A 25,364-nucleotide genomic window follows, 5' to 3' on the forward strand; every position below is an offset into this window, starting at 1 on the left:
AGACAACAGAACAGTGTGTCAGAGTGGCGGAAGGGATCGCCGTTAATCCGCGATGTAATCAAATCACCTGTCGTGGATTAGCATGAATGAGAATTATATTTCAACACCATGAAGTCGAGTCTTGTTGCAACTGTTACGTCCTGGAGTTATAAGTTAACTGTGTGCAAATGAAATTAAAAACAGCTGAGCCAAGTTCTGACTCAAAATCCAGAGAAATACGATCACCGTCCAGGACTTTACGTTTTCTCCGCTGCGGAAGTGATTATTAGTCAGTGGATCTTGAACCTGAGTTGTTTTCCCAGCAGCCGGTTCACTATTAACCACGGCTGTGACAGATGTGGCCAGATGGTTACCGCAGTGGCCTTCGACAGGAAGAAACACGTCTTCATTAGAGTCCGACGGGAATCTATGAGGGCCGAGGGCATGATCAGCTCGAAGGGCTGTAACGACTTGATAAATCAACTAGCCCATGCAGCAAAAGTTAATCACTGACTAGTTTTAATAATTCATTTGTTTTTCTTAACAAATGCTTGTGGACTTGTAGCTGAGATGATACAAAAGGAAATTCATGCGTTTGGAATCACTCAACATTTTCACACATTAAAAAACATTGATGGATTATTCAAGCATCACAAACCATGGTTAATGGCAGCCTTGTTAGCCAGCAGCTGTCACCGAGTCAGTGGAGCACACAACGAGCAAAAGGAGTTATAATAAGGAAATCTAACAGACAAACCAAAGGTGAAGGGCCATTTTTTAAGTCAGTAATTGTTTGAACAATCAAATTTTGGTATCTGAGGTGCCAGTAAATGTTTCCCCCCCCCCCACAAATCTAAGGTTCAGATAAATTCAGGCCCGATTTATATAAACTACACACAATAATTAATGCTTCTTGGCAATAACTCTTGAAAAGACATGAAATTCTTCATTATTTCCCTTTTTCATGGAGCATTTGTGGGATGAGCAGCTGAGATCAAAAGTGTGAGACTGCCACTTGTTGCACGGGCCACAAAGTCAGAAAAAAAAAGAAAGAGAAAAAGAATTTCCTTCTGGGAATATTAAAGCAATTTTGTTGTATTCTGTTCTCTGCTGCTCATCTCACAAGTGTATGCTTATTACCAACATGAAACATGAACAAAATGAAAATAATCAGACTTTCTAGTGGAGTAATAATATTTGAAATGCATACCAAATGCCTCAACTATCTGTGTTTAATACATGACATCAAACCACTAAAAAACACTACAGATTAACCTTGAAAACAACCACTAACGTCAAACGTGCTACGCTCAGCTTTTCCCAAGTTCAAGAGTTAATTGGCTTGGATCTGAGTGGGATTGTCCTGGCCTACATCTATCCAGGATCGACTGTGTGCCTCGACTGTAGCTGTCCCACAAGGTTAAGAACTCATTATTACAAGATGTTAGGTTCTCTAGGCCTTCCTTAAACTTAGATAATCTGGTCAATTACAGATCAAACAGGACTATAATAACCAGAGCTGTAACACCTCCGCTCTGGGTCTTACGATCAAGGTCTCACGCCGGCGTGAGATGCTCCCTCACTGCCGCCTCCTCTCTCATTGAGGGCCAAATAGCAGCGTTTCAAACCGTCAACAAAGCCATTCTGCAGCCACGACAACCTCCATTATGTTTTTACTGCGGTGGCACGCCGTTTCCTCCAGGACTGAATTCAAATCCCTCCTGACGCCTTTACAGTCTTGAAAAATTCCCTACAGGACCTTATTACACTGCTAAAAAAAAAAAATAAAAAAAACTCTTCTCAATCTCTGGCCAATACAACGGAGCCATCACAGCTAAAGCTCTCTCTCTCTCTCTCCCTCTCTCTGTGTGTGTTGAGGCCTGTTATTACCAGGGCAATACAAAACACCAGTGCTTCAACCATCTATTTGCCAAAGTACATTGTGCAGATTCCAACGGGGGTGAAAAGAGAGCAACGTTTTTCTGCATGGTTGACTGAGGGGATGGCGCAGAATGCAGCTGTGATTCAGCAAGTTGATGTTAAAAAGCAGGGAGGGAAGTGGAAGGAGGGGGGGGAGGCGCACAAAGGCCACAAACTGCACCAAAAAACAAAACTTAAAAACGCCATGACATGTTATGAAGCACATGAAGTAATGAACGTGAAGCGTTTGTACCTTCTCCTGTGAAAGGCCGGCTTCCTCTCAGCAGGGCTACGAGTGGAACTGGAGGTGATGGAGACAGAGACAGGAGGCGGCGGATGATGGGTGAAATGAGTCGGGATTCCAGAGGATCAGCAAGAACACGGCCCGTGAATAAATTACCTACTTTTATTGAAGAGGGGACCATCATTTTTTGAGTGGGTCGAATTTTTTATGGGCTTTTCTTTATGGTGTGTGTAAAGGTCTGAGGCGAAGCGCCGAAGCGCCGACGCGCCGGCGGTGGTTCTGGACCAATACTGACATTTAAAATTACGGCTTGGTTTCTTTCCAACAGTTCAATCGGAGCATTGACGGCCGTCGCACACAAATCTGTCCAGCTTAGTCTCAACATAAAGACTAAAGCAGGGTAAAACAACCGGCTCCGGCCCCAGACGCACCTGTTTCTGAGGCAGTAGCAGTTATTTTAACACTTATGACATAAATTTAACAAGCCGGATAAAAAGTGCCGAAAAGCAGAGTCACAATGTTTTATGTCTTAAAATACTGGACAGTTCGGCCACTTCGGCAGATTGAATTGTGAAGCCACATGTATCATTTTATACCTTAATCAGGCCACCAGACCTCCGGGTTGTTTTATGAAACATGTTTTACAAGTGGTATTAAAGCTGAAAATAAAAATGTGTAAAATGATTTAAGATTCAAGGGTACACAATACAGTTGCTCTCATTAAATAACAGAAAAGTTTCAGCAACTTTACTTTCTTTGCATTGTCTTGGAGCGTTTGACAAATGGCAGACTGCATTTCAGACGTTCATGATAGACATATAAAGCATGTTGGTCTTTAAAACAGACGGCTGGTCTGCCACACTAACCTGGGACTCCCTTAAGGAAGCCCGAGGCTCCGTCTCCTCTGAGGCCGCATTAGAAACAAACAGAAGACAATTCCTACCATTTAAAGACCCAGAAATGTGCAAAGAGCTTCAACGCTGGAGGCTCCTGTGTTTCTACGTCGGTGAGTCTGGGTGTGTCCACCAGCATTCCGCTTCACTGTACTGTTTTAGCTTATCAGAGATCAGAAAGAGGGTCTGCAGGCACCCTGCGAGGCATTCTGAGGAGCGCCAGAGAGAAAAGGCTTGGAAGTCACTGATCTAAAGAGCTATAACACTAAAACTCAGTTTAATGATGCAGTGCTTTCTTGTTCTCTCAAAACCAAATTGTGGTGCACCCAGGGTTGTGGAAGTGTTGGAAGGACTATTCTCTATTCCTTTAGAGACTATTAAATACCTGCAGCAGTCAAACAGGTGGGCTGTTTCACAGGAACAGTTTATTTGTCCTGAGTTTAGGCTTTTTTAAAACCTTTCTCTAAAGTCCACGTCAAGCTTAAGAGGACATGAAATCATCCAAATTATCAGGTGCCTTAAAATTTAGACAAAGTTGCTCAAAAAGTGTTAAATGACAATCAAAGAGAGGTCAATAAATGATGTGTAAAAGAAGACTGTTTTTCCACCCATCTCAGCCGTAGACAGGCTAATTGCTATGCTAGACTGATGCTTCACGTCTATCATCCAGGTACCATCATCCCCTTTAATGACACGCAGGAAGAATTTTTAGAGTTGTATTTTATGTGCACTGCTGGCTTATCTCAAAGAACGGCCAGACTTTTTCATATATATCAGCACAAACTTTTTTTTTTTGCATACAGAAAACGCCTCGCTGATTCCTTCCTGCTGAGACCACATGAAACGGTATTTTTATCCGGTAAACTTGTGTCACTTTGTTATTTTGTGCGTCTGGCAGTTTTCCTGTCAGAGCTGACAGACGGACAGACGGATCGACGGCTGCTCCTGTCAACACGGACTGAACAGGCCAGACCATTCGGGGGGGGGGGGGGGGGGGGGGGGGGGGGGGGGGGGCTTCTGATCAGAGCACGTCTCTCTCTCTCGAGGTAGACTTCAAAGATCCCATGCTGTACAGACTGATAAACATACTGAGTGCTGAATTATTCCTTCGAACTGTGTTAAAAAAAAAAAAAAAAACTGTAGATAATTGAAGGCAAACAGTCAGAACAAGAAAACATCTCATTTCAGAATAGTTCACCCTGGAAATAGTTGAATTTTAAAGTGAATGTGTGTCTGTTTCTCTGGTGGCTCTGTGAGGATGGAACCTTCCATAAATCTGCATAGAAGATGCTGTTGATTGATGAACCACATGCCACAAATACAAGCATTCATACAATTTATACTCAAAATACAGCTCCAAAAAAAGAGTTTACAAAAAGACAGATCTCTAAAATTCAAATGATGTGATATCTAAACTTTTAGTTTAAGTCCCGTTTGTTTAACAACATCCTAATTATATTACTGACCATCAATTAGAGACAGCAATAGGAGTTAGTTCAATGTGGCACACTGGCCTGGAGCGGAGGCTGAATGAACAAATGAAGAAGTTTGATTAAACCACGACGCAGAATCTCTGTGAGCCGCAGCGATGAAGTTGTCGTCATGGTCTCGTTCTTCATAATCTCCACGAGCATCGACGCTGTAAAGTCATTAATGCAAACTCACAACCGAGCACGTTGTGGGCGAGTGAGAGAAGAAGTGGAGTGAGTGAAAGTGTGTGTAGAGTTTGGGTAGCCTCCCACCAAGAGCAGACAAATGGCAGCACAGCTGCTCGCAGCAGGAGGAGGAGACGGCGGGGAAGCACGGGGGGGGGGAACCACATCAACAAGCCGGAGTAAAAGTGACGTGTGCGCACGCCGGGGCTGCTGATATCTACTGACTACCGCCAGACTTCAAAACCTTCGTCTTTCTTGGTAAAACTAAATCTGAGGGTGTCATCTCACCTCCTCTGGTTCATCTCTGCGTCTCCTCCGTGGTTCTTCCCCGGGCCCCAGCTGTGGCGGCGGAGCGGCGACACCGAGCGGACGCTGTTCCGGAGGACGCAGGAACGGCGCGGCACCTCCGTCACCCTGTCCTTGGCCTCTTCCTCAGCGTCCCCCGCCGCTCCTCCTCCTCCTCCTCCTCCTCCACTGCTGTCCAGGCCGGCAGTGACCGGCCCCTGGGTCTGGCTGCCCTCCTCGGGGCTCCAGCTGCAGCTCAGGCCCTGGCTGCCCTCGGGGCTGGAGCTGGGCGGCCCGACGCTGGCGGTGTCGTCGGTGGAGGAGCAGGAGATGGAGACGGAGACCTCGCTGGTGCTGTCTCCTCCCGTCACTGGCTCGTCATTCTGCAGACACCAAACAAAAAAAAAAAAATCATTTTAAAGCACCACTTGCCTGCACTTTGTAAAGGTGACACAGGTACAAATGAAACCGAGTCCACCGCCACAGTGAAATTGTATTAATAACTTGAGGGAGCAGATGTGTATAAAAGTAGCTGCTCTCTTTAATCTTCCCACTCCGGTCCCACATTTAATCAAGTGGAGTGGAGAGCGGACTCTGACCCCCAGGCTCACAGAGCAACAGAGGAAGTGAAGCCTTTAACCTCCAAACATGGGAAAGTACATGTCTGATCGTCCTGATATGACAGGACGTCAAACCAATGAGTCAATTTCAGCTGAAACAGGAGAATACGACACAATAAGATTAAATAAGACTTAACACAAATACACAGACGTCCCCTTGAAATGACTGTTCAATAACCTCGACCATCAGGCCGTATATCCGTCACCATTTCTTCAGTGAGGCGTGACATGAATGAAGAGAAGGCCGGAGGAGCAATTTAACCCACAGGAATGGAATATAATGAGGACCAAATGGCAGGGCTTAGGGATAATGAGCCAGAGCCACTTTATAGCAACACTGACATTATAACAAACACCAATAAATGATGGCAAACCTCGTGAAAACAAACCTTTCCCAGGAAACGGCTTCTTAGTGACACACGCTTATTGCCATGGGACTGTCACAGCGAGCCAAAGCCGCACACATCTGGCAGCTGAGAAGCTGTCAAATATATACCGGGTATGCGTTTGTAAACTAACACACAGACCTGAGAGGGACGAGGTAAAAAGTTGAACATGAGGAGGGGGAGAAGAGTCAGAATGAAGATTTACTGACAAGTCTGACCCGCGTGACGGCTCTCTGATATGAGCAGAGAGTAAGAAAACAAATAATGACGGTAAAAAAAAATAAAGTAAATAAAATATTCTTGGCCTGGGTGTAGTGGGAAAAAGCTTTTGCGTGCACATGCACACACACACACACACACACACACACACAGGTTGGGGACAGTCCATTCAGAGCTAATTTGTAGGTGTGAGTCTTAACTGGGCCTATTGTGCTGCCAGCTGCAGCGTGAGCGCCGAGCACAGAGCCGCCTCTGTGGGGAGAGCCGGGAATGAAAGATGTGCTTTATGCTGCGGACACAACTTCCTCTGGGAGGCAGAGGACGCAGGACTGTGTGCACGTGTGTGGGGGGGTGTGTGTGTACATGCTGAGGGCAGAGAGTGCATGTGACTGCAGTGCATGTTAGCTTTAGCTGCAGCGCTAGGGCAAGGCTTCAGCTGAGCTTTAATTTGCTCTAACTTGTGTTTATTTACCAATAATCTCTATTTACGGTGCGGCACTAAACCCCTGGAACGGAGGGAGCTACAATGTATCTTCATCCACGTTTAAATCTTTGATTTCTGATGATCTTACAGAGAGAAAAACAACACTCTCTTCAGCTCAGCCGTGTTTACGAAGGCAGCAGACTTCTTCGCTGTAGCCCCACAGCTGGATCGCTCTGTTTTGTGGAGATTTTCCAAGTCTGTCATGAGCGGGGTCCACCCTGCACAGCTTAAGTTTCCCTTCCAGACGGAACGCTGAGCGCAGAAACGCCACCAGTTTGCCGAGCTGCAACAACTCTCTCTGCAGGACTGGCTTTCAAGGATTTCCAAAAGCTGAAAGCGCAATCCTGCTGTATGATTGCAACTAAAGCACTGAGTGTTCAACAGTACACATGTATTGTTCTCTAAATCTCTACATATTGTTTTTAAACTAGCATGTTTGCATAGCATATAAGGATTAAGCAAAAATAAAGAGTAATACAGCAGATAAAACTCGACTTTTCTTGCAAATGTGGCATCAAAATCACAAAAGTGAGCATTAAAAGGGAGCAATGACTGCTCGAATGCTGGTGCACGTCATGTGTTACAGAAATGATGACCTATTTTAAAGTTATGAAACTCTTTCACTCCATTTTTCTGCATTTACAGTATTGTATCTTGCATGAGAAAGACAATTTCCCTTCAGAGAGCAGCAAAGACGTTAATCCCTCTTTCAGAACTGAGCTCCTGTGTTCTCTGTTTGGAATCAAAGCCTGTGGACTTCACGGCCCATTTTGCCCATCGCTGTCTATCTGCAGAGCCTCGACCTCACCACCACACTGGAGTCTCTCGGGCAGCAAACCCCCCTTTTCCCCCCGACTTGGCTGGCTTTGCCCATTGTGTTTCACAACAAACGGGTCGTATTACCATGAGCGTGTTTCAAGAGCTCAACACAGCAGAAACTGAGAGATACAAGTATCCCAGCTTCAACCAGAGGCTGCCCGGCTTCAAACGGAGCCTTCAGCGGCAGCAGGGCAACAGCAGGGACCGCGGCTTGCACTTTCCCAGCAGCAGAGCACAGCTGCTGGCTGAAAAAGATGCTGAGGAGATGTTTGGCATCTCAGCCTTCCAGTCCTGATAAATAAATAAATAAAAACAAAACACAGGCTGGGAAAATAGCTGCTCACACATACGATAAAATCCATACAGAAGAAGCTGCGTTGGCAAGTGGAGACACATATATTCTCACAACAGGCTCAGTAATGACTGTTTGGACTGCGGCCAGCACTGGATGTGCTGTTTGAGAAAAATAATGGCAGGACTGTTTATTTATTGATCTTTTCACAGCCACTAACACATGAAGTATTAACGTCAAACCAGGATGAAGGAGAAACCCTATTTGGGGGTTTTAGAAAATTATGTTAAAATGCTGAGAATAATGTTAAAATCCATTCAAATAATCTTGAACTTGTGGCCTTAGATTTCAGATCTGTAAATGAATAGAGATATTTGAAGGATAGGTGTCAAATAAAGATGTGAGGAAATCAGAAAAAGTAGTAATAAGTAATAAATTAAATGTAAAAGTAATATGAATGGCACTGAAGCCAATAATGTTTACGGGTCAAAAAAGTGACCTTTAATATCAAAATACAGATTTAGAGGAAAAATGAGTTTAGAGTTAATTGCTGAGGGCTGCCCTCTCACAGTGCGAGACGTGACAGATGGGTGGACGGCAGACCTTTCTGAAGACGCTGTCGTACGTCGGCTCTACATTGAGGAAGTTTTCCGTGTCGCTGCCGGAGTCCCTGTGAGTGGAGGAGGGACGGCTGGTGGCGCTGCTCGTTCTGCTGGACAAACTGGGAAGTGTGGAAGACTGCGAGGAACCTGAAAGACAAGACAGCCTGGCGTCAGAGCAGGAAAATGAAGACTGATGTCAAATTCCTCACATACACAGGAAATAATAGAAATCTTTTAATAAGGAATCTGGAACGGCGTTATTCAAAATGCCTTCAGGGTTAATATGATTTGAACTTCAGCGTCCAAAACAATGTGCTTTCATTGAAGCTTAGAAAACGTCGGCCTGTTAGACATCAGTGAAAAGACTTGTGGGAATATGAGAAGGTGTGAAACGCCTGGCGGATCAATGGCCGACTGTCCTGCTTCAAGCCGCCTGTGCAAAGCAGCAAAGGAAAACAACCAGCGCCTGTGTGTCTCAGAGTGCAGAACTCGGGCAAATGTCTAATTCAGAGAAAGATGATGGCTGGAAATGCTACTGATGGACCACAAAGCCGCTCTGATCAAAGAGGCTCAAGAGGCCAACTGGACTGGACGCAGACTCGGAGGATTTCCCACCATATTTTAAGGAAAGAAGCAATTTTACCTCCCAGTTTTTTGATAAATGGAAATCATAGACATCAGCTGATTTCCAGCCCAGCGTCTGCAAGCATCAGCCACGCTGACGTGTTGTCGAGTAACTCACCACTTCCCCGGCTGAATCACAGCCAACACGTGTTTTCTATTAAACATCTTCAACTCACAGAAAAAACAACAACTCACTGTAGCTCCGTTCGTCTCCGTGACTCCTTGTAAGCACAGCAGGTATCACACAAACACACAAACACACACCCAACTGTCGGACAGTTTTTTAAATTCACACCCACGGCTTCTCTTAATAAAAACAATCCATCTTTAAAGCGTTTCCCACCACAGCTTCTCTTATGGTTCACGAGTCCAGAGCTTCATGCTTTTGCTCAAGTAAGGACATGTAGAGATAATATTCCAGAGCCAAACTAAAAGAGGAAGAGTGACCCCAGCCACAGATGTATAACAGTGGGCTTACTTTAGCCAGCCGCCAAGAGCAACTGGATGAGATCATTCACCAACTTTGCTATTTAGCATCATATTTGACGTCTATTTCTGCCTGCAAAAAAAGCGGATGTCTGTCTTTATCCCTCAGGAACACGCTGTATTCCCTGCACTCGTGAGAGCAAGAGGAAGCTGGCTGTGTGTGTGTGTGTGTGTGTGTGTGTGTGTGTGTGTGTGTGTGTGTGTGTGTGTGTGTGTGTTCATCCTCTGGACTGCTGATTTCTGTGAAACTTGAATGTCTGAACTGAGGCAACAGAAAATCCACAGTGGACCCTTGAAGGCTCTGTAATGATGTGCGAAGCAGCAACTAATCGATGTTATATGTTAAAGCTGTGGTGCCGTTCAGTAGTTTTTCATTCAACTGGACTGACTTTTGTTTATTCAAAAATAATAAAAAGAAAAATATGCATGCACAGGACAGTGCAGCTCTACAGTTCATGCTCTTACTGAAACACGTCATTTAAGACGATATTGATTTACCTGAAGTTTAATTTTTTTTTTTGCTTTCAACTTCTATGAAGCCTCTATCTCAAAAATTTCACACTGCGTAATTTGACACCGGAATCATCGCCTTCCATGCTGTCATTGTGTCTACGACATCTGCAAATATGAGGTTAGTCTGCAGTGAGCTCTGTCAGTTTATGCAATTGAATGATACAGAATGAGGGGGTTACAATAAAATGTGCATCTGTGGTTCCTACCAGCACAGCTTCCAAAGACGAGCCTTTTTTGACTTGACTTTGTGATTTATTTTTAATTTTAATGTCAATGCTTTTGTGCTTCTGACTCTTTCTGCAACACACGCAGTTCTTGTGGTGAAGAGGTGATGATACCATATAACAACAAAGTTGTGAAGTCATCCCACAGCATGCAGACCGACGCTGTGACATCCTGTCAGAGCTGAAACTAAAATGCCAGGTCTATTTAAAGCGATCGTGAAAAAAAGCTGTTTTCACACTAACCTGCAGCTCATTAACGTCAACACAAAAAAAAAAACCTTTGCTCTACCAAATAAAGGCACAAAATATTGCACTTTACTTCTACCTGTTTCTTGCTAACAAAGCTTCAAACTGCTCCTCATAAGTTCTTCTGTATTTTCTTAATAAAAATTAGGTTTCTCTGAACAAAAGTATTTTTATGTCATTTGTCCTGCTGTTTTTGAAAAGCATATCTTACCACGGCACCAGAGCAAAACATTCATCCCCCCATCCATCAACCTTCTATACCTGCATTATTCAAGAAAGATTCAGTCCCAGCTCCAAATTTAAAGCCAGTTCAGAGTCACCACATTGATGCATTTCACTTTATAATATACACAATTTTGCTTGGCTGGTGGACGGGGCGGGGCGGGGGGGGGGGGGGGGGGGGGGGGGGGGGGGGGGGGGGGTCCAGCAGGGAGCGGTCAGTCAGTCACTCAGTCAGCTGCTTCACATCGCAGCCGGTCGTTAGACTGCACTAACAAGAGAGCCAATGGGAGGACACACTGGGGAGACTTCCTGCAACAGAATAACTGGCATAACTGACATAGCAGCTCGTCACTCTCACATCACCGCGAAAGCACGAAGGAGACTGGAAGACCTCAACGTTCATCCCAGACTGAAGGAACAGATCTATCTGCAGGCTGTAAAAAGGTCCAGCGCAGCCCTCACACTTATTACACAGACAACTGAAAAGTACATGACTGGATCAACTAATTCAACAACTCCAGGCAGTTATCTCCAGCAGAAAAAATCCTGTCAGTTTCTGAAAGGATGAACTCCACAGCCTTTGATCTAAGATTCGAACAAAAAAAAAAAAAAAAAATCAGCTACCAGTCCTTTTGGTAACTTCTGCATTTCTACCAGTAAATGTTGATTCTCAAACATGCAGACAGTAATGCATAGTTAAGTTTTTTTTTCTTTTTTTTTGAAACTTACACATAATCTGGAGAAGATGGATTTCATACTGACTTGGCAATACTCCCCAGTAATCCAGTGAGAAAGGTATCTCATTTAATGGATTTTTCAAGTTAGAAATGGTGCATTATGGGAGCTTTATGGAAATGGTGCGCTTTCCACACATTTTGTTACATTTAACGGGTACATAGAGATCATTTAACTTTCTTAAGTGAAAACATTAAAGACACGATTCAGAAACACATGGCTAATTCACTGGCTGCTTTAAGAAGTGGATGAAAGTAACAATCTCCAAGAAAGAAAAGATGAGGAAGCAGAAGCTGACTGTTTTCTTAACATGAACAAGTACTATCGATCTGTTTGACCCCCAGCAGTAATGGGCACTACATGACGTTCACAGGATATCTTCTTTTATCTCCTTTATACAAAAACTTCTATTGAAGAGAAGGACTCTGCTATTATTGCTTCAATTCTGCTTCAAGCAATCAAGCAAACACTGAACCTTCTTCAAATAACGTGGTTCTAAACTAGTGCTGGAACACAGCGGCGGTCCTACTGAGCGCCACTTCCTGACATCCACACGTTGAAGTAGGATAAGATGAAGCTCTAACGATGAGATCCACACTGACCTTTGAGCCCATGTGCAGCAGCAGAGTTCAGCCCTGACCGGGTGGGGGGGGGGGGGGGGGAGTTTGACAGGCTGAAGCAAAGACACTTCAGCCCGTATCCTTCATGCTTCCACTCCTGTTCGCTCTCAAAATGGGAAAAGTGAGATGTGTGCCAGTGTGTCGGCGGAGCGGTGAAGTGCTGGTGATTCGAGTGGAAGCTGGGTGCTGCTCTCAGACTCCGCCCCCTCACAACTGTCCACCAAAAGTAGCAGGGGACTGTCAGCTCCGACAGCTGTCCTCCTCCCTCGGCGTCAAACAGACCGCCGCGCACAGAAAGAGCCCTAACGACAGGTGGAGGGCTCTGTGAGGAGCCGGTGGGTGGCTGAGCTCACACACCTGTGGACGTTCCATTTAGCCACATGTGATTCTTACATTAGAAAGACTTCAACGCGCCCACTCTTCTCCAGCACACGCCGAACGGCGTGCAAAGAGCAGGGCTATCAGCACAGTGAGGGAAATATGACAGGAATCAAAATAGGGAACAAAAAAAAAAAAAAAAAGAATAAAAGGCAGCAAAAGATTCAGGTGGAGAAAAATGCGAGGCAGATATGATCCAAACAAATCATCCCTGTCCGAAGCAATCACGGCGGCGAGAATAAATGAACAAGATAGAGAATCCGTCGGGCCTCCACTTCTCAAAACACTCCTCCGTGCACATTTCCACCGCTCGTCAAGATAACGAATTCGGAGTATTCCTAAATGCACACCTTTATCAGCACTCACAGATAAAGCCTTTCTTTACTCCTCACACCCTCTATTTTCCTGTCATGTGTTTATTAATAGAAGTCACTTTAATATCTGGCTTTGTATTCGCCGGTTGATGTGTTGCTCATCGGGGACCGCCGGCCAGCGCCGACACTCACTCCACGCCAGGCCCAAACGTCTGAGGTCAAAAAAACGTGCCGCACTCTTATCTGCTCGTCTTTCCAAGCTGACTCACTTGGTAATCAGCGGCCACGCTCTGCATGCTGGGATACGCAGTATTAGAGAGGTTAGAAGAAAAGTGATTGATTAAACACAGCGTGAGAAGTCCTCACGATTTTCTCAAAGAGCGCCGATTCCAATTTTCATTGGGATAAGAAGCGGCTCACACACACACTTCAGAGAGCACGCTTACAGTCCAACTATAATTCAAGCCTTCCCGATGATTCACGTAAAACCACCTTCTGCCTGATTTCTTTGTTTTCTCCCTCCATGGGATTACTCCGGCCTTGAGTCCGAGGCACACCCGCCGCGTCCCGTCTCATCGAAACAAGGCTGGCTGAATGGAGTTGAGCTAAACAGGACATGGCTTCACCCGTCATAAATACAACATCATGAGACATCAGGAGCAAAAACAGCAACATGACTCAACGCAGGCCTGCCAGCTACAGGCAGCCAGGCAGGCTTCCACACATTTTCCTTCCAACAGAGCATGAACCAGCAGTTTTACAGGAGGCTGTCCCACAGGTCCAACCTAGAGGACGGGTCAGATACGACGCACTCTGTACATGTGAACACAGATAAGCTGTTTCTTTAATCGAAAAACCGCCAAACTGAAGCTTTTGAAAAGAAAACTGAGCAGCCCTGAAGTTTTCCAGCTACATTACAATTAGCTTTATGGTCAGTGGACTCAGTGGAGTCCTGGTTTGTACAGTAGCTTCGCAAAATTAAGAATACCAAGGATGCCAAAAGGGTACTCTGTGTGGAGTTTGCATGTTTCCACATGTCTGTGTGCACTCTGTCCAGGAAATGTTGCTTCCTTCCACAACCCAAAGGCAAGTCTGGGTTTACCCTGCTCCCCATGGGACAGGCTTCAGCCCCCATCGCTCTAATGAGAACAAAGCAGTAGAGGATGGATGGATGGATGAATGACCAGGCCATGTGGAGCCTAAAAGGGACAAGTTTTAACTTGACTTTCTGAAATTCTGAAATTCATTTGCTTTACAATACAAATAATGATGATAGTAAATTTAATTATTCCTAGATACTTTTTTTCTTCCAGTCTATCTGCTTTCCCTGAAATGATCTGTTTGAACATCTGGTCTTCAAAGCTTTCCTCAGATAATAAAAAGCCACTTTCTTCTGTCAGGCTACGTTGCAACCGGTTCTCTCTCAGCAGTGCAGAGCCAAGTCAAATATATCAATGATCGTCTGTAACTTGACATCAGCTCAGTTCAGATCAGAAAGTTTTCCCTTTTCATTGAGTTTTCGAAACTTACACATAACTGTTTTTTTTCCTAACAGTTTAAAAACAATTATCAAATGCCACAAAATTATTGTTAACAAAACAAAGATATTAAGACCTCTTGAATTTTTAGCTGTATACATGCCTGGTTGCGGACCCTGCACTCTCAGAATGATAAAGTTCAACAAAGCAAGATTAAAATGACTACAAGACAAAATAATAAATGAAAACTAAAGGATTCATAAAATAATTTATCTTTGTTCAGAAAAATGGAAGTTACCCTTTAAATTAACCACTACATGACAGACTGTGTGATGGTTCCTGATAAAGTGACCACTATCTGAGAAATGGGCATTCTGAGCCTACAGAACATAATTTAGACACTCCAGAGTTGCTTGATCGTCTCTTGCTGTTCTGTCTTGAATTGTGGATGTTAATCGAAAAGGCAGAGGGAGAGACGGAGAGGGAGGAGGAGGAGGAGGAGGAGGAGGAGGAGGAGGGGTGGGGGTGATGGGGCAGAGTGGGAGAGAGATTTCCACAAGAAGGAAGTGATGCCGATTTGTCACAGCTGCAACAGAGGAAGTCCCACCCTCGCCCACCCTTCCAATTCACTTCCGCTCAACACCTCTGTCCCTTTTTTTTTTTTTTTTTCCATCACTGCGCTTCCTTTTATTCTCTGCCTTTCTTCACCCAATCACCTCAGCATTTTATCCTCGGTCAGATCCAGCATATTGATCTGCTGGTTTCCTTTGTTTTTTAAATTCAGACACATCTTGTAAAGGTCAAAAAATCTTTTATTTTTCTAGATTTTTTTTTGTCTGGCTACTGCCCAAACATATTGATTCATGCATTAAACTCTCATTAATATTCCTCTCACAGAAAGTGTCTGTGTACTGGAAGAAAATGCTCTCACAAAGCAAAAATCAGCCATGTGGAGCAACCTCGACTGAGCTGGTTTGAGCTTTATGTAAGGTAAAGATCGTCAAGGTTGAGGATTCTGCTGCTGTGATTCAGGCCGTCATCGCTCATAAAATAACACAAAAGAAGACCGTGAAACTTCCATCGTATCCACAGGAAACATTTTTGCTCAAATAGATGCAGTAAATGTTTACATTTTCAGTCTCCGCTGCATTTTTGATGACACTTGTTCAAAAAAGCCACTTAAATATTTATCTAGTTAGTATTATGACAATCTGTGATGAGGACTGAGGTAAAAGTCCTGCTTTGCAGTGTCAAAGCCATACTAACTTGATGCTGTGAGGTAATTTTTAGTTACTATGTATCCTTGGGATTAGGATGTTAAGCCACATGCTTTTTTTAACAGCCCTATTTTGATTTATTAATCAGATAAAATTTAAAAAAAAAGAACACACCTGAGTACCATGAGCACTATAATATGTTTAAGACTATGTAGATAGATGAGTTAAAAACTGCAATATTTACTATCAACACATGAAAGACGTCTCTGAATACAAACAAAAATCTGTCAGATTATGTCTAGACAGATTTAGCCATGAGTAATACACTGCTGACTGAACGTTGCTACAACTGCTGCTGAGTTTACATCACATCTCAAACCGGCGGGCCTTTACAGTGTTTGACTGAATGAAACTGAAGCTCAACAGCTCCGTTACATCAAAACAAAGTCACTTTGCTGGACCGCTCTCACAGCGAGTGAAGCACAAACTTGAATACCGCCAAGCCGGTGGAGCCGACCGAAATATGTATCACATCATCGCTATGCTATCAGCGAGCAGCCACGGCGTCGGGGGCCAAACACACAACACACAAAGGATAAGCTCGGCAATACTTTATATAAAGCTCATGTTTATAGCGTCGCTATTTCTGAGACTGTTATAAATTCTTACTTGTCTGCCATCGACATGTCAGCTTCCCCTTCTCTCTCGTATGAGTGCTAATGTTCAATCACAGGTATCAGAAGACAAGACTCCCAAAAACCGTGTTCAGACACACAGCTCAGCGCCAAAGCATCACTGTGACAGCTGACACACTTATTACTGACTTTATCATTCAAATGTCACATTCTGCTTTTACAAAACAGACTGAAAGAGTTTCAGAGTGAAAAGCTGCAAGTGCTGGAAGAGTAGATTCACAAAAATGCACAAAAAAGCAAAGTAACCATCAATCTGGAGAGTGTATATCACCATACAGCAACACAAAACTAGTCCGAAGCATCAGATTTCATTTCACCAAAAATAGTCTTTAAAGGACAAAATGTTTCATTGAACAAAAAAAAAAGGCAGATCGATGTAAAACAGTTTTCCCAAAGAAAACTCTCAAGCAACTCAAATACTTTCTCTTTATCTCTGTTCCTTCAGACAAACGGATGCCACAAACACTGATGCATGAATGACCCAGATGCAACACACAAGCAGCTGACAGGAAAGCAGTGTTTAGAGCACAGCTGGCAACGTACAGAAGTACCAGCACTAATGAAATAAAACTTTGAACACGACTTCCCAATTCAGGGCAGAAAGGCAGGAGAAGCAGCCGCAGCTGAGAGTTACCTGAGTGCTGAGTGTTGCAGGGCTGATGGAACGACGAGTCTCTGTCTCGGTGGATCTGCAGAAGAAACAGGAAGACACTGAATCAGTCGCGGCAACATGTGATCGTCACCCGAAGAGAAATAATGATGCAGACCGGCGTGCCTGCTAGGAAGTGCTCCTCAGTGCACAGGATGGGAGGCACCGATAAGACACCCTTTATAACAGGCAGCCCGTTAAAGCTTTGGCGGTGGTTTTTAGTAGCCGCGCTCGGACTCCCTCTCTGTTCGGGGAGATCTAACTTTGGTCTGTTTTCAGAGTGCAGAACTCACAGTCAGAGAGCTGTGGTGTGCTGTGAAAGACACAACACTGGCTCTGCTTCCTCTGTGGTCTGACAATCCCTACAACAGCTCTGTGTGTGTGTGTGTGTGTGTGTGTGTGTGTGTGTGTGTGCATATACACTTTATACAACTGTGTGACCCAACATGCATGAGTTGGTTTTAGCTACAAAAAAGCCACCAACACACCAGTCCTCCCCGACTCATGTTTACAGATAGCACAAAGAATTCAACGTTTTGACAGGCAGCTCGGTGTGTTTTACTGCACGGCATACACGTCACGTGTAGATAAACACCTTGAGATGACCTTGAAGGTGGACCTCATTCCAACCATTCCATGTGATAAGCAGGTTTTCGCAACAGCAAAGGAACCCGACAGGCTGAAAACACGATATTTCCAACGAGCTGTCGTGAAATATGAATAAGATGCCATTGAGGATGTGTAAATCTTCTTGCGTCACTTTTGACTCCACTAAGCTCAGGTTAAGGCTGGCTCAGATCAAGAGGCTTTGGTATTACCCTTTAACCCGGGCCATGTCAGACATGTAGAAAGGAGACCTCCACATGCCTCATCTCAAGCCACTAAAACACATTTTCTGTTTCATAAAAGTCTACCATGGACACTGAGTTTCAGTTACTGCTCACCGTCAGTCTGGTCAGGATAAGGATCGCTTATTGGATGTGAGCAGGCCTCTGGCAAAAGAACTCGGTGTTCTTGAAGGAAAGATTGCCATTCCCAGAGAGTAGCAACACAATCCAGACTGCATGACGCCGAGGACCAAGTCATCGCATTAATACAACACCGATGTAAAAGAGCTGGTGAAGAAACAGGACATCAAGGTCATGTGTGGTGAACAGGAAACTGCAGCTAACAGCTGATCGTGACCACATCTGGAACACGCTGGCTTTGCTTCTTCCAAAGGCGAGAAAGTCCTCCTCCGCTGCAGGCACTGAAAACGCAACTTTTTGAAAACGGCTTCCAAGGTGGAACTTTTTGAAAATGGTCTGATTCCGTCTCTGAGGAACTGGGGGAAACGAAAAGTTTTCTGAAACAATAACGATGCGTTTTCACATGAACCCCTTTCTAGAGTCTGCAGCAGGTCTGGAAAACTGCCAACTACTTCTGTTAAAAGGCGCCTGCTTTAGTAAGTCAGTAAAAGCTGTATACCTGCCATGGTTTGGGTTTCTGTAAATCAGACACTGAGGAAAGGGTTTTCTTCAAGATAAACTAAGGTGATTAAAGGTTGGGAAGCACTTCCTCAACCGGCTCTCATTTATTCTGTCCCTGGCGCGAGTGAATTACAGAGAGGTTCAGGTATCCAGCAGTTGTTTCCCACTCCATGAAGAGTCAAGCAGAGGTTAATTAATTGTTAATTGCTCACTACAGAAGACAATGTACCGGTAGAATCGGAGCAGGTGAATAATGATTTATACTTTCTGTTCACTGACATTACCTATTCCCTTTTCATTCAGGAACTGGTGAAACAGCTGTACTGGAAGGATTGTCCCCTTTACATGTTACACCTGGAATTTTCCTCACCAGAGAACGAGCTTAATGGATTGTGGTCACCAGAAACACAAAGCGAGTCGAGCATCAGCAGGACTGTAGGTGTAAACAGCAATTGTGGCAACTGGGAAACGGTCCAGTCAAATGCAGTCAGTAAAGTGTTTTTCCAGAGGAAGGGTGAAAAAGTTAAAAGGTTAATGAAACTCTGCAGACCTGTTCCCAACGTCCGATCTGACCTTTAAACAACTCTTAAGCTAACCGTTTAATGCACATTTAAAGACTTACAATCTCAATATATGCAGGTGCCGCAGAGTAAAGACAATTGGGATTTTGGAAAGATTTGGTGCTTCTTGATTGTTCAACATTTTCAGAAGATTAAAAGTTACCTATCTATTCATCTCAGTCACTGTAGCAACATTGAAGACACAAACATGACAGGCAGGAAAGTTTCCCATATTTAAAGGGGGATTGATGTGAATCTCATGGAATCAAATCAATTTTAATATTGTGATTCATGAGGAGCACATAATATCCCAAAAATGTATACACTAAAGCCAACAAGCCATCAAGTAAACAGACCACCAAAACGCAACAAAGGTTTTCTATTCTCACTTCGAAGCATCATGTCAACGAGGCCTTAGAAAGCCAAAAGACAGATGAGCAAGGTGGAAACTAGGGGCAAGAGAAAGAGCACTGTTATTCAGATGAACAAATCTCAAAGCACAGGTATTGATATTAAGTGCTAGTTTTTATCACGAATCTTATCACAATACTCAGCATGATCGCCCGTTCCCATCATACTTTGCTGGTCTAAACTTCATCCCAAACTCCAGAGGATTTGCAAAAAATGGAAAAAGTGACAAAACTTTCTGCCAGCAATCAGCTTCATGACTGTCATCCAATTTCCATCATGCTTGTGTATGAATGACGTCAATAGATTGAGAACATGTGTAGCAGTGATATTACTCCAACTGAGGGGGCGATTTGGTTCATTTTACATGTCACAAAATTATTTTTCCACTGATTTTAAAAGGATGAATGTGGCTCTGATTCACTAAATGACCTTCACTGTGGGAGGGTTTACTGTAAACAACAATGGAAAAAAAAATCTAATCTAACTCCCTCTCATGAGAAGCCCAAAGAATTAGAAATTGACAACAAAAAAGAGGAGAAGAAATCAAAGTAAAGTCCACTTAACGCAGAGAAAAGAGACCAGAAGCAGCAGAGACAAAAGTTAAGAGGTTTAAAAGAAAAAACTGAAAGGCATGAGAGAGCGGGGTGAGTGATTTCCATCCAGGCAGTGAGTCAGCTCTCATGGTGCTCTGGGGGTGAGCGGGGGGCGGCGGTGTTCGCTGTTTCAAACACTAACCTTCTGCTGTCCCGCTGCACTCTACACACCGGCCTGCAGAGACCCCAGCAGCACTGAGCTCTGCTGTCCGGGCCTGGGAGTGGCGAGTGTTTAAAAGTATGCACTGTTGTTAAAAGGCAACCCGTGTGACCGTACTCTTCCGCAATCCTGCAAGCACGCCGACAACTCCTCAACACTGCAACTGGCAACAAATGCACGCACACGCATGCACACACACCTCCGTCAGCCAGCAGTGTTCAAAGCACTCAACATGACAAACACTTACTTTTGCTCCCTTTCCCCCTCCCTCAGAGATCTACACAACAGGGATCAAACACACACACGTACACACACACACACACACACACACTTCAGCGTTGCATACTTTATGGGGACACTACATTGACTTACATTCATTTCTAACGGGCTTACTCTGAACTGAGCTGCAACGACTACTCAAGACATGTCAATACCTGAGAGTTCTGGGGTTTCCCTCATGAGGGGAACACCCCACCCCACCCCCGCTGACAAGGTCTGTGTTCCATCGAATGTCCCCACCAGTATAAATGAACAGCACACATGCACACACAGACGCACGCACAGAACGCAGGCTTTTTTCTTCTCACACAGCTGTGTTCAAATATCAAACAGAACCCGCTGAGGGAGAACAAACACGCTGACGAGGAAAGATTAGCTGTTCACAACGGGAGCCAGTACATGAACACACACACACACACACACGCGCGCACACACCACAGAGGAAAGGACATAGTTGCGAGCACAGACGGCTCAGAGATCAGTCAGTGAACGTTGACAAGCAGTCGTATGTTAAGCACATCGAGTAGTTCGCCTTTTCTGCATCATCACTTATTTTTGTTTTATTGCCGTCTACTTATAGAGATGAATTGGTCAAACAAATAACATAGTTTTTCTGCGTACTTTATATCTAGTGGCAAGCTGCAGTTTGACTTTGTTGTTTTCCTTTCAAGTGAAGAGGTTTTTCCCCACCACACTCATCATGCAGGTCAAACACCACATCCTTTCTCTGATCACAAGTACTTACACACCGACAGTTTTCTCTTTGCACGAAATGCATAAAACATTTTGCAGAAAAATATGATCAGACTTTCTAAAATGTGCCCCATTAGCAGATCATATTCCTTAATTCATTCCATTTTATTTGGAGCTCTTTGCTAGACACAACTTCATTCACAGCTTACTTTATGAAATGGAGTATTTATACCTGTGTTATTTCATTCACCTTGATGTGAATCATACTTTAGTCACAGAGGTGGTACTTTGGTTGGTCGAGGATGTTAACTCAGGACTTTACCGTGTTACCGGGGAATCAAACAGGAGAAATCAGTCTGGATCGAACCGAAACTGACTCCATTCCTCATAACAACAACTCATAACTTCTAATTCAGCTCACTGAGGTCAAGGCTGCTGTTTTGTGACTGCTGCCTTCGCAAACGCATCAAGGTCGGCAGTGAAGTGCAAACACTGGGAGGAACACGAGTCGAAGTAGAAAGTCAGAGAGGCGCACATTAAACTGTGGAAAAGGGAAAGTGGGGTTACACAGGAGGTAAGCGCTCATTTAGGCCGTCGGCAAACTAAACACTGCTGATCATGTGACTCCAGCCGGTTAGGAGGCAGCGAGAGGAAGTGATCCGCCATCAGAGAACTGGCAGCCCCGATTCTGAACAACCAGCGCATATTTGGAATGTCTTGGGAATCTAAACTGTACCCAGTAAAAACACATCTGGTTTAAAAATAAAAAGGCGGGCTGCTGTGAGAGTGTGTGTGTGTGTGTGTGTGTGTGTGTGTGTGTGTGTGTGTGTGTGTGTGTGTGTGTGTGTGTGTGTGTGTCTCTGCTGGGGCATGCAGGACTTGGACTGCTGCCTGCCATGGCCGACTGAATAACTGTTTCCTCTCAGGCAGGTACACACAGTGTGATATCTGAATCTGGCCAGCAGCACACCTGAGGAAGGGGCCGCTCTCTGGTTCACCCTGGAAATGCACTTCAATTGTTCTTTTCAGAATGACTTCTCTAAAGAGTCACTTCATGAAGATGATTTGCGTAGTTTCCCTGCAGCCATTTAAAGACTGATCCTTTCACTGTCAAGCTATGAAGATGCAAAGAAGACATGAAGAGATTCATGACGACATGTTTGCATATTTTCACATTTACAGTATCAGTCACAGACAAGTTGGTACAGTTCAGTTTGTCTAACGCTCACATTTACAAGACAACAACAGCTGGGTTTTTGGTGTTTGTTTAGTTGTTGTCACTGAAAACATGCGTGTGGTTTCATCACAAAAACAAACAACTGCGCCAAAATGTGGCCAGACATGTTAACTACATCGTTTTTAGCAGGACATCAACTTCAAAACCTTGCTTTGTAAGTGAAAAAACGTTTCGTCAAATGGACAAATAATCAGCTGAAACGCTGTTGTGCGAATGGGGCCTTAATAAGAACAGATCAGCCGGATCCAAATAATTGAAAGATTTTATTTAAAGAAAAACCACTCCAGTATAATGACCTCCAACAAAGACATGAGGAGAGGAATTCAGTATAAAACTGAGGGAGTGAAAACAAGTAACTAAAAAAACATTTAAATTAATTCAGTATCTAAAAACTTGCCACTGTGGGACAGATTAGTTTCTCAATTAACCTTACTTAATATGTTGTTGGCATCATATTGGAATAAAATTGGGAGACAAAAGACAAAAACTGACATCAAGCCAGTACTCATGCAATCTGGTATATAAAAAGAGAACATGTTAGAATGGAAGACTCTTTAAGATGAAACATAAAGCTGCAGGAACAATGAAACATGAACCGTCTTAACATAATGCTACTAAATAATTCTGAGTGTCCAGAAAAATGTCTGGACATAAGATGAGACCTCACGACTTTCTGGCTACAGTTTTAAAACAGACATTATGTCTACTTTGTTCAGAAGAGTCAAAATATTTCAGAACTACATTTTCTTACAGCTAAAGAGAAAAGGAGCTGCTGAAGGTCCATTAGTGTAGAGGACAGGAGCTGCTTGGATATCAGCTCGGGCTCCATATTGAACAATATTCATACATTTCGGAGCATTATAAGCTCCCATGCAGACAACAATATGAGGAAGGCCAACACAATGCGAGATCAATTACCCTGCATCAAAAAAGGCTGTACAAAGTGTGTGTAGGGGCCGACACTCGGTTCCTGCGCTCGGTAAGAGGAGCGGCGATGTGATTTGTGACTGCGAGCCACGAATGATGCTGGGATGTGAAACGCTGGTTGAAATGAAGTCATTTGGCCAAACGCCTGTTTCCATTCCAGGCCGGAGGAAACCGTTAGCCCGCCCTGTTTTTTTTTTCCTTCTCTTCTCCTTCCCAACACCATCATATCTCTCTCACGTTGTCGGCTCATCTGCCTCTCTTTCACACACCTCCACACCATTTCACCCCTCTGCTGTAAAGAGGAGATGACGCCAGGAACAAGTTTAGAAAGTGACAACAGGCCAGGGAGAGGTGTTACATAAACCGGAGCAATCCTCTTCACAGACACTCCCCTGCTCGGCCTCGTTTCTGGAAGTCACCGCACCACGAGTCACACAGACATCTGTCTCAGCTACAGTTTAGTTTACCAATAACAGTCCAGTTTTTGATAAAAAAAAAAGAAAAATATATATATATATAAAGCATTAAACTGCCACCTCAGCATTTCAGTATCTCCTTTTAGTATTCAGTGTAGTAATCAGTGGTTCCTGCTTCCTTCAGTCTGCAGCATGCTGATTGGTGCTCCAGATACTGCACCTAATTCTCTTCAGTAATATAATTGTTGGGATTTTTTCCCCTCATTTTGGACCATGATGCTAAATGCCTTTAGAATACTGTACTAATGGGCCTTTGTCAAGGTCTACAACCTTCATGACTTAAAGAGGCATTAAGGCCCACCGACCAGAAAGTAAAGAAGCTGCAAAACATCCATAGCTTTTAAAATAGAGATAGCATCATCTATAAACTGTTAAATGGAGTTTTACTATCGTCATCAAAAGTGTAGTTTGTGATGCATTTATAGTTATATTATATAAACACTGACATTATAGAGCTGGTTAAGCCCTTTCAGCATTACTCTTCTGTTGAGCTTCAAATATCAAACATGCAAAACATACATATGCACCATCGGTATTTACTGACAATAAAATAAATAGTCCACTCTCAATTAACGTTACCATTTCCTTCTCAGATTGACGTTTTCATTTTGGATTTATCCGTAGATGGTTCACCTAGAGCAGCGAATGGAGCCGGATAGGTGACGTTTATGGACGTGACAAATGCTTTGAAAGACACCATCACATTATGTTCTCCAACTCTCTCATTTGTACATTAAAACATACCAGTTTATTTACATACAATTTTGAACATTAACAAAGCAATTTAAAATGGTTGAGAAGAAAGACACTTGCTTTTATAAATAAAAGTTGACATTAAAAAAAAAATAATAATAAATGATTCATGAGTGTACTTTACATAAAATGAATCCGACCTACCAGTATTAGTTTAAGTATACAGTATAAGTATTCACAACATTAAACGAGTTAGATTTATTCCTCTGATAACACTTCAAAGTGCAGCCATCACAGGTACATTTTAAGTCTTGAAAACATGAAGACGATCTAAATCAATCAGCAGAAGCTTGGATCTGTCTGGTTTACAGTGTGAAAACCACATTTACACATATTCCAGAAGTGAGGACCTTAAACCCCGGTGCTTCTGTTTTGACTGTATTGCTTTTGTTTGCTTGGATGTTTGCTGAAAGCACTTTACTATGCTGTTTTTAGAAATAACAAGTACAAATCAGCTGTTAGAACTTCAACAATGTCAGCTCACTTCAAAAAATACAAACTGGCACTGAATCTGAACAGAATAGTGACTGTGAAATGTTTATTTACTGAGGTCAAAGGTAAATCCCCATGTTTGGTTTGTGGAGTTCACAAATGGTTCCAATGCAGACATCTGAAGCTTTGATATCAAAATCAACAAGGACTTTTTATCCAAACTTCACAGTTTGGATCAACGAGCATCAGCTCTGTAAGATCCCACCAAATCATAGAAGCACAGGCTCTGAAGGGGAGTTTATCAGAACGAGTTTGGTGGACTCTGTCGGCTGATGTCTTCAGAGAGAAGTCAAACACTTCTGCTCTAACAAGGTTTGATTATATTACAGAAGAATTTTAAAGTGATCTTATTTTACTTTCCAAAAGAGAAATTTAAGGAGTTTTCAAGAGAAAACAGAAAACTTTTGTTGCATTCTGGGAGTCCGCTTACACAACGACAGTGCTTCTTGGTGAAACAACTCTTCTGCTAATGCTCATGTGCGAGACGGCTGCAGTGAATAGTTATTCTGCACAAG

At 43.5% G+C, this 25,364-nt stretch overlaps 1 protein-coding gene across 3 annotated transcripts in view; it reads right to left on the minus strand.

Moving 5' to 3' along the window:
* akap13 (A-kinase anchoring protein 13) overlaps positions 1-25,364 on the minus strand; it is a 134,954-nt gene that overhangs the window by 38,794 nt on the left and 70,796 nt on the right. For all 3 annotated transcript variants that reach the window (XM_030088069.1, XM_030088060.1, XM_030088049.1), the window contains exons 10-13: positions 16,785-16,839; positions 8,400-8,545; positions 4,980-5,359; positions 2,153-2,200 (exon numbers count right to left, since the gene is read on the minus strand). In XM_030088069.1, the coding sequence (XP_029943929.1) occupies positions 2,153-2,200; positions 4,980-5,359; positions 8,400-8,545; positions 16,785-16,839 (629 nt within the window). The remainder of the gene's footprint in view (positions 1-2,152; positions 2,201-4,979; positions 5,360-8,399; positions 8,546-16,784; positions 16,840-25,364) is intronic.

This window comes from Salarias fasciatus, chromosome 1, assembly GCF_902148845.1.
Source record: "Salarias fasciatus chromosome 1, fSalaFa1.1, whole genome shotgun sequence".
In the NCBI taxonomy this organism is placed as follows: Eukaryota; Metazoa; Chordata; class Actinopteri; order Blenniiformes; family Blenniidae; genus Salarias; species Salarias fasciatus.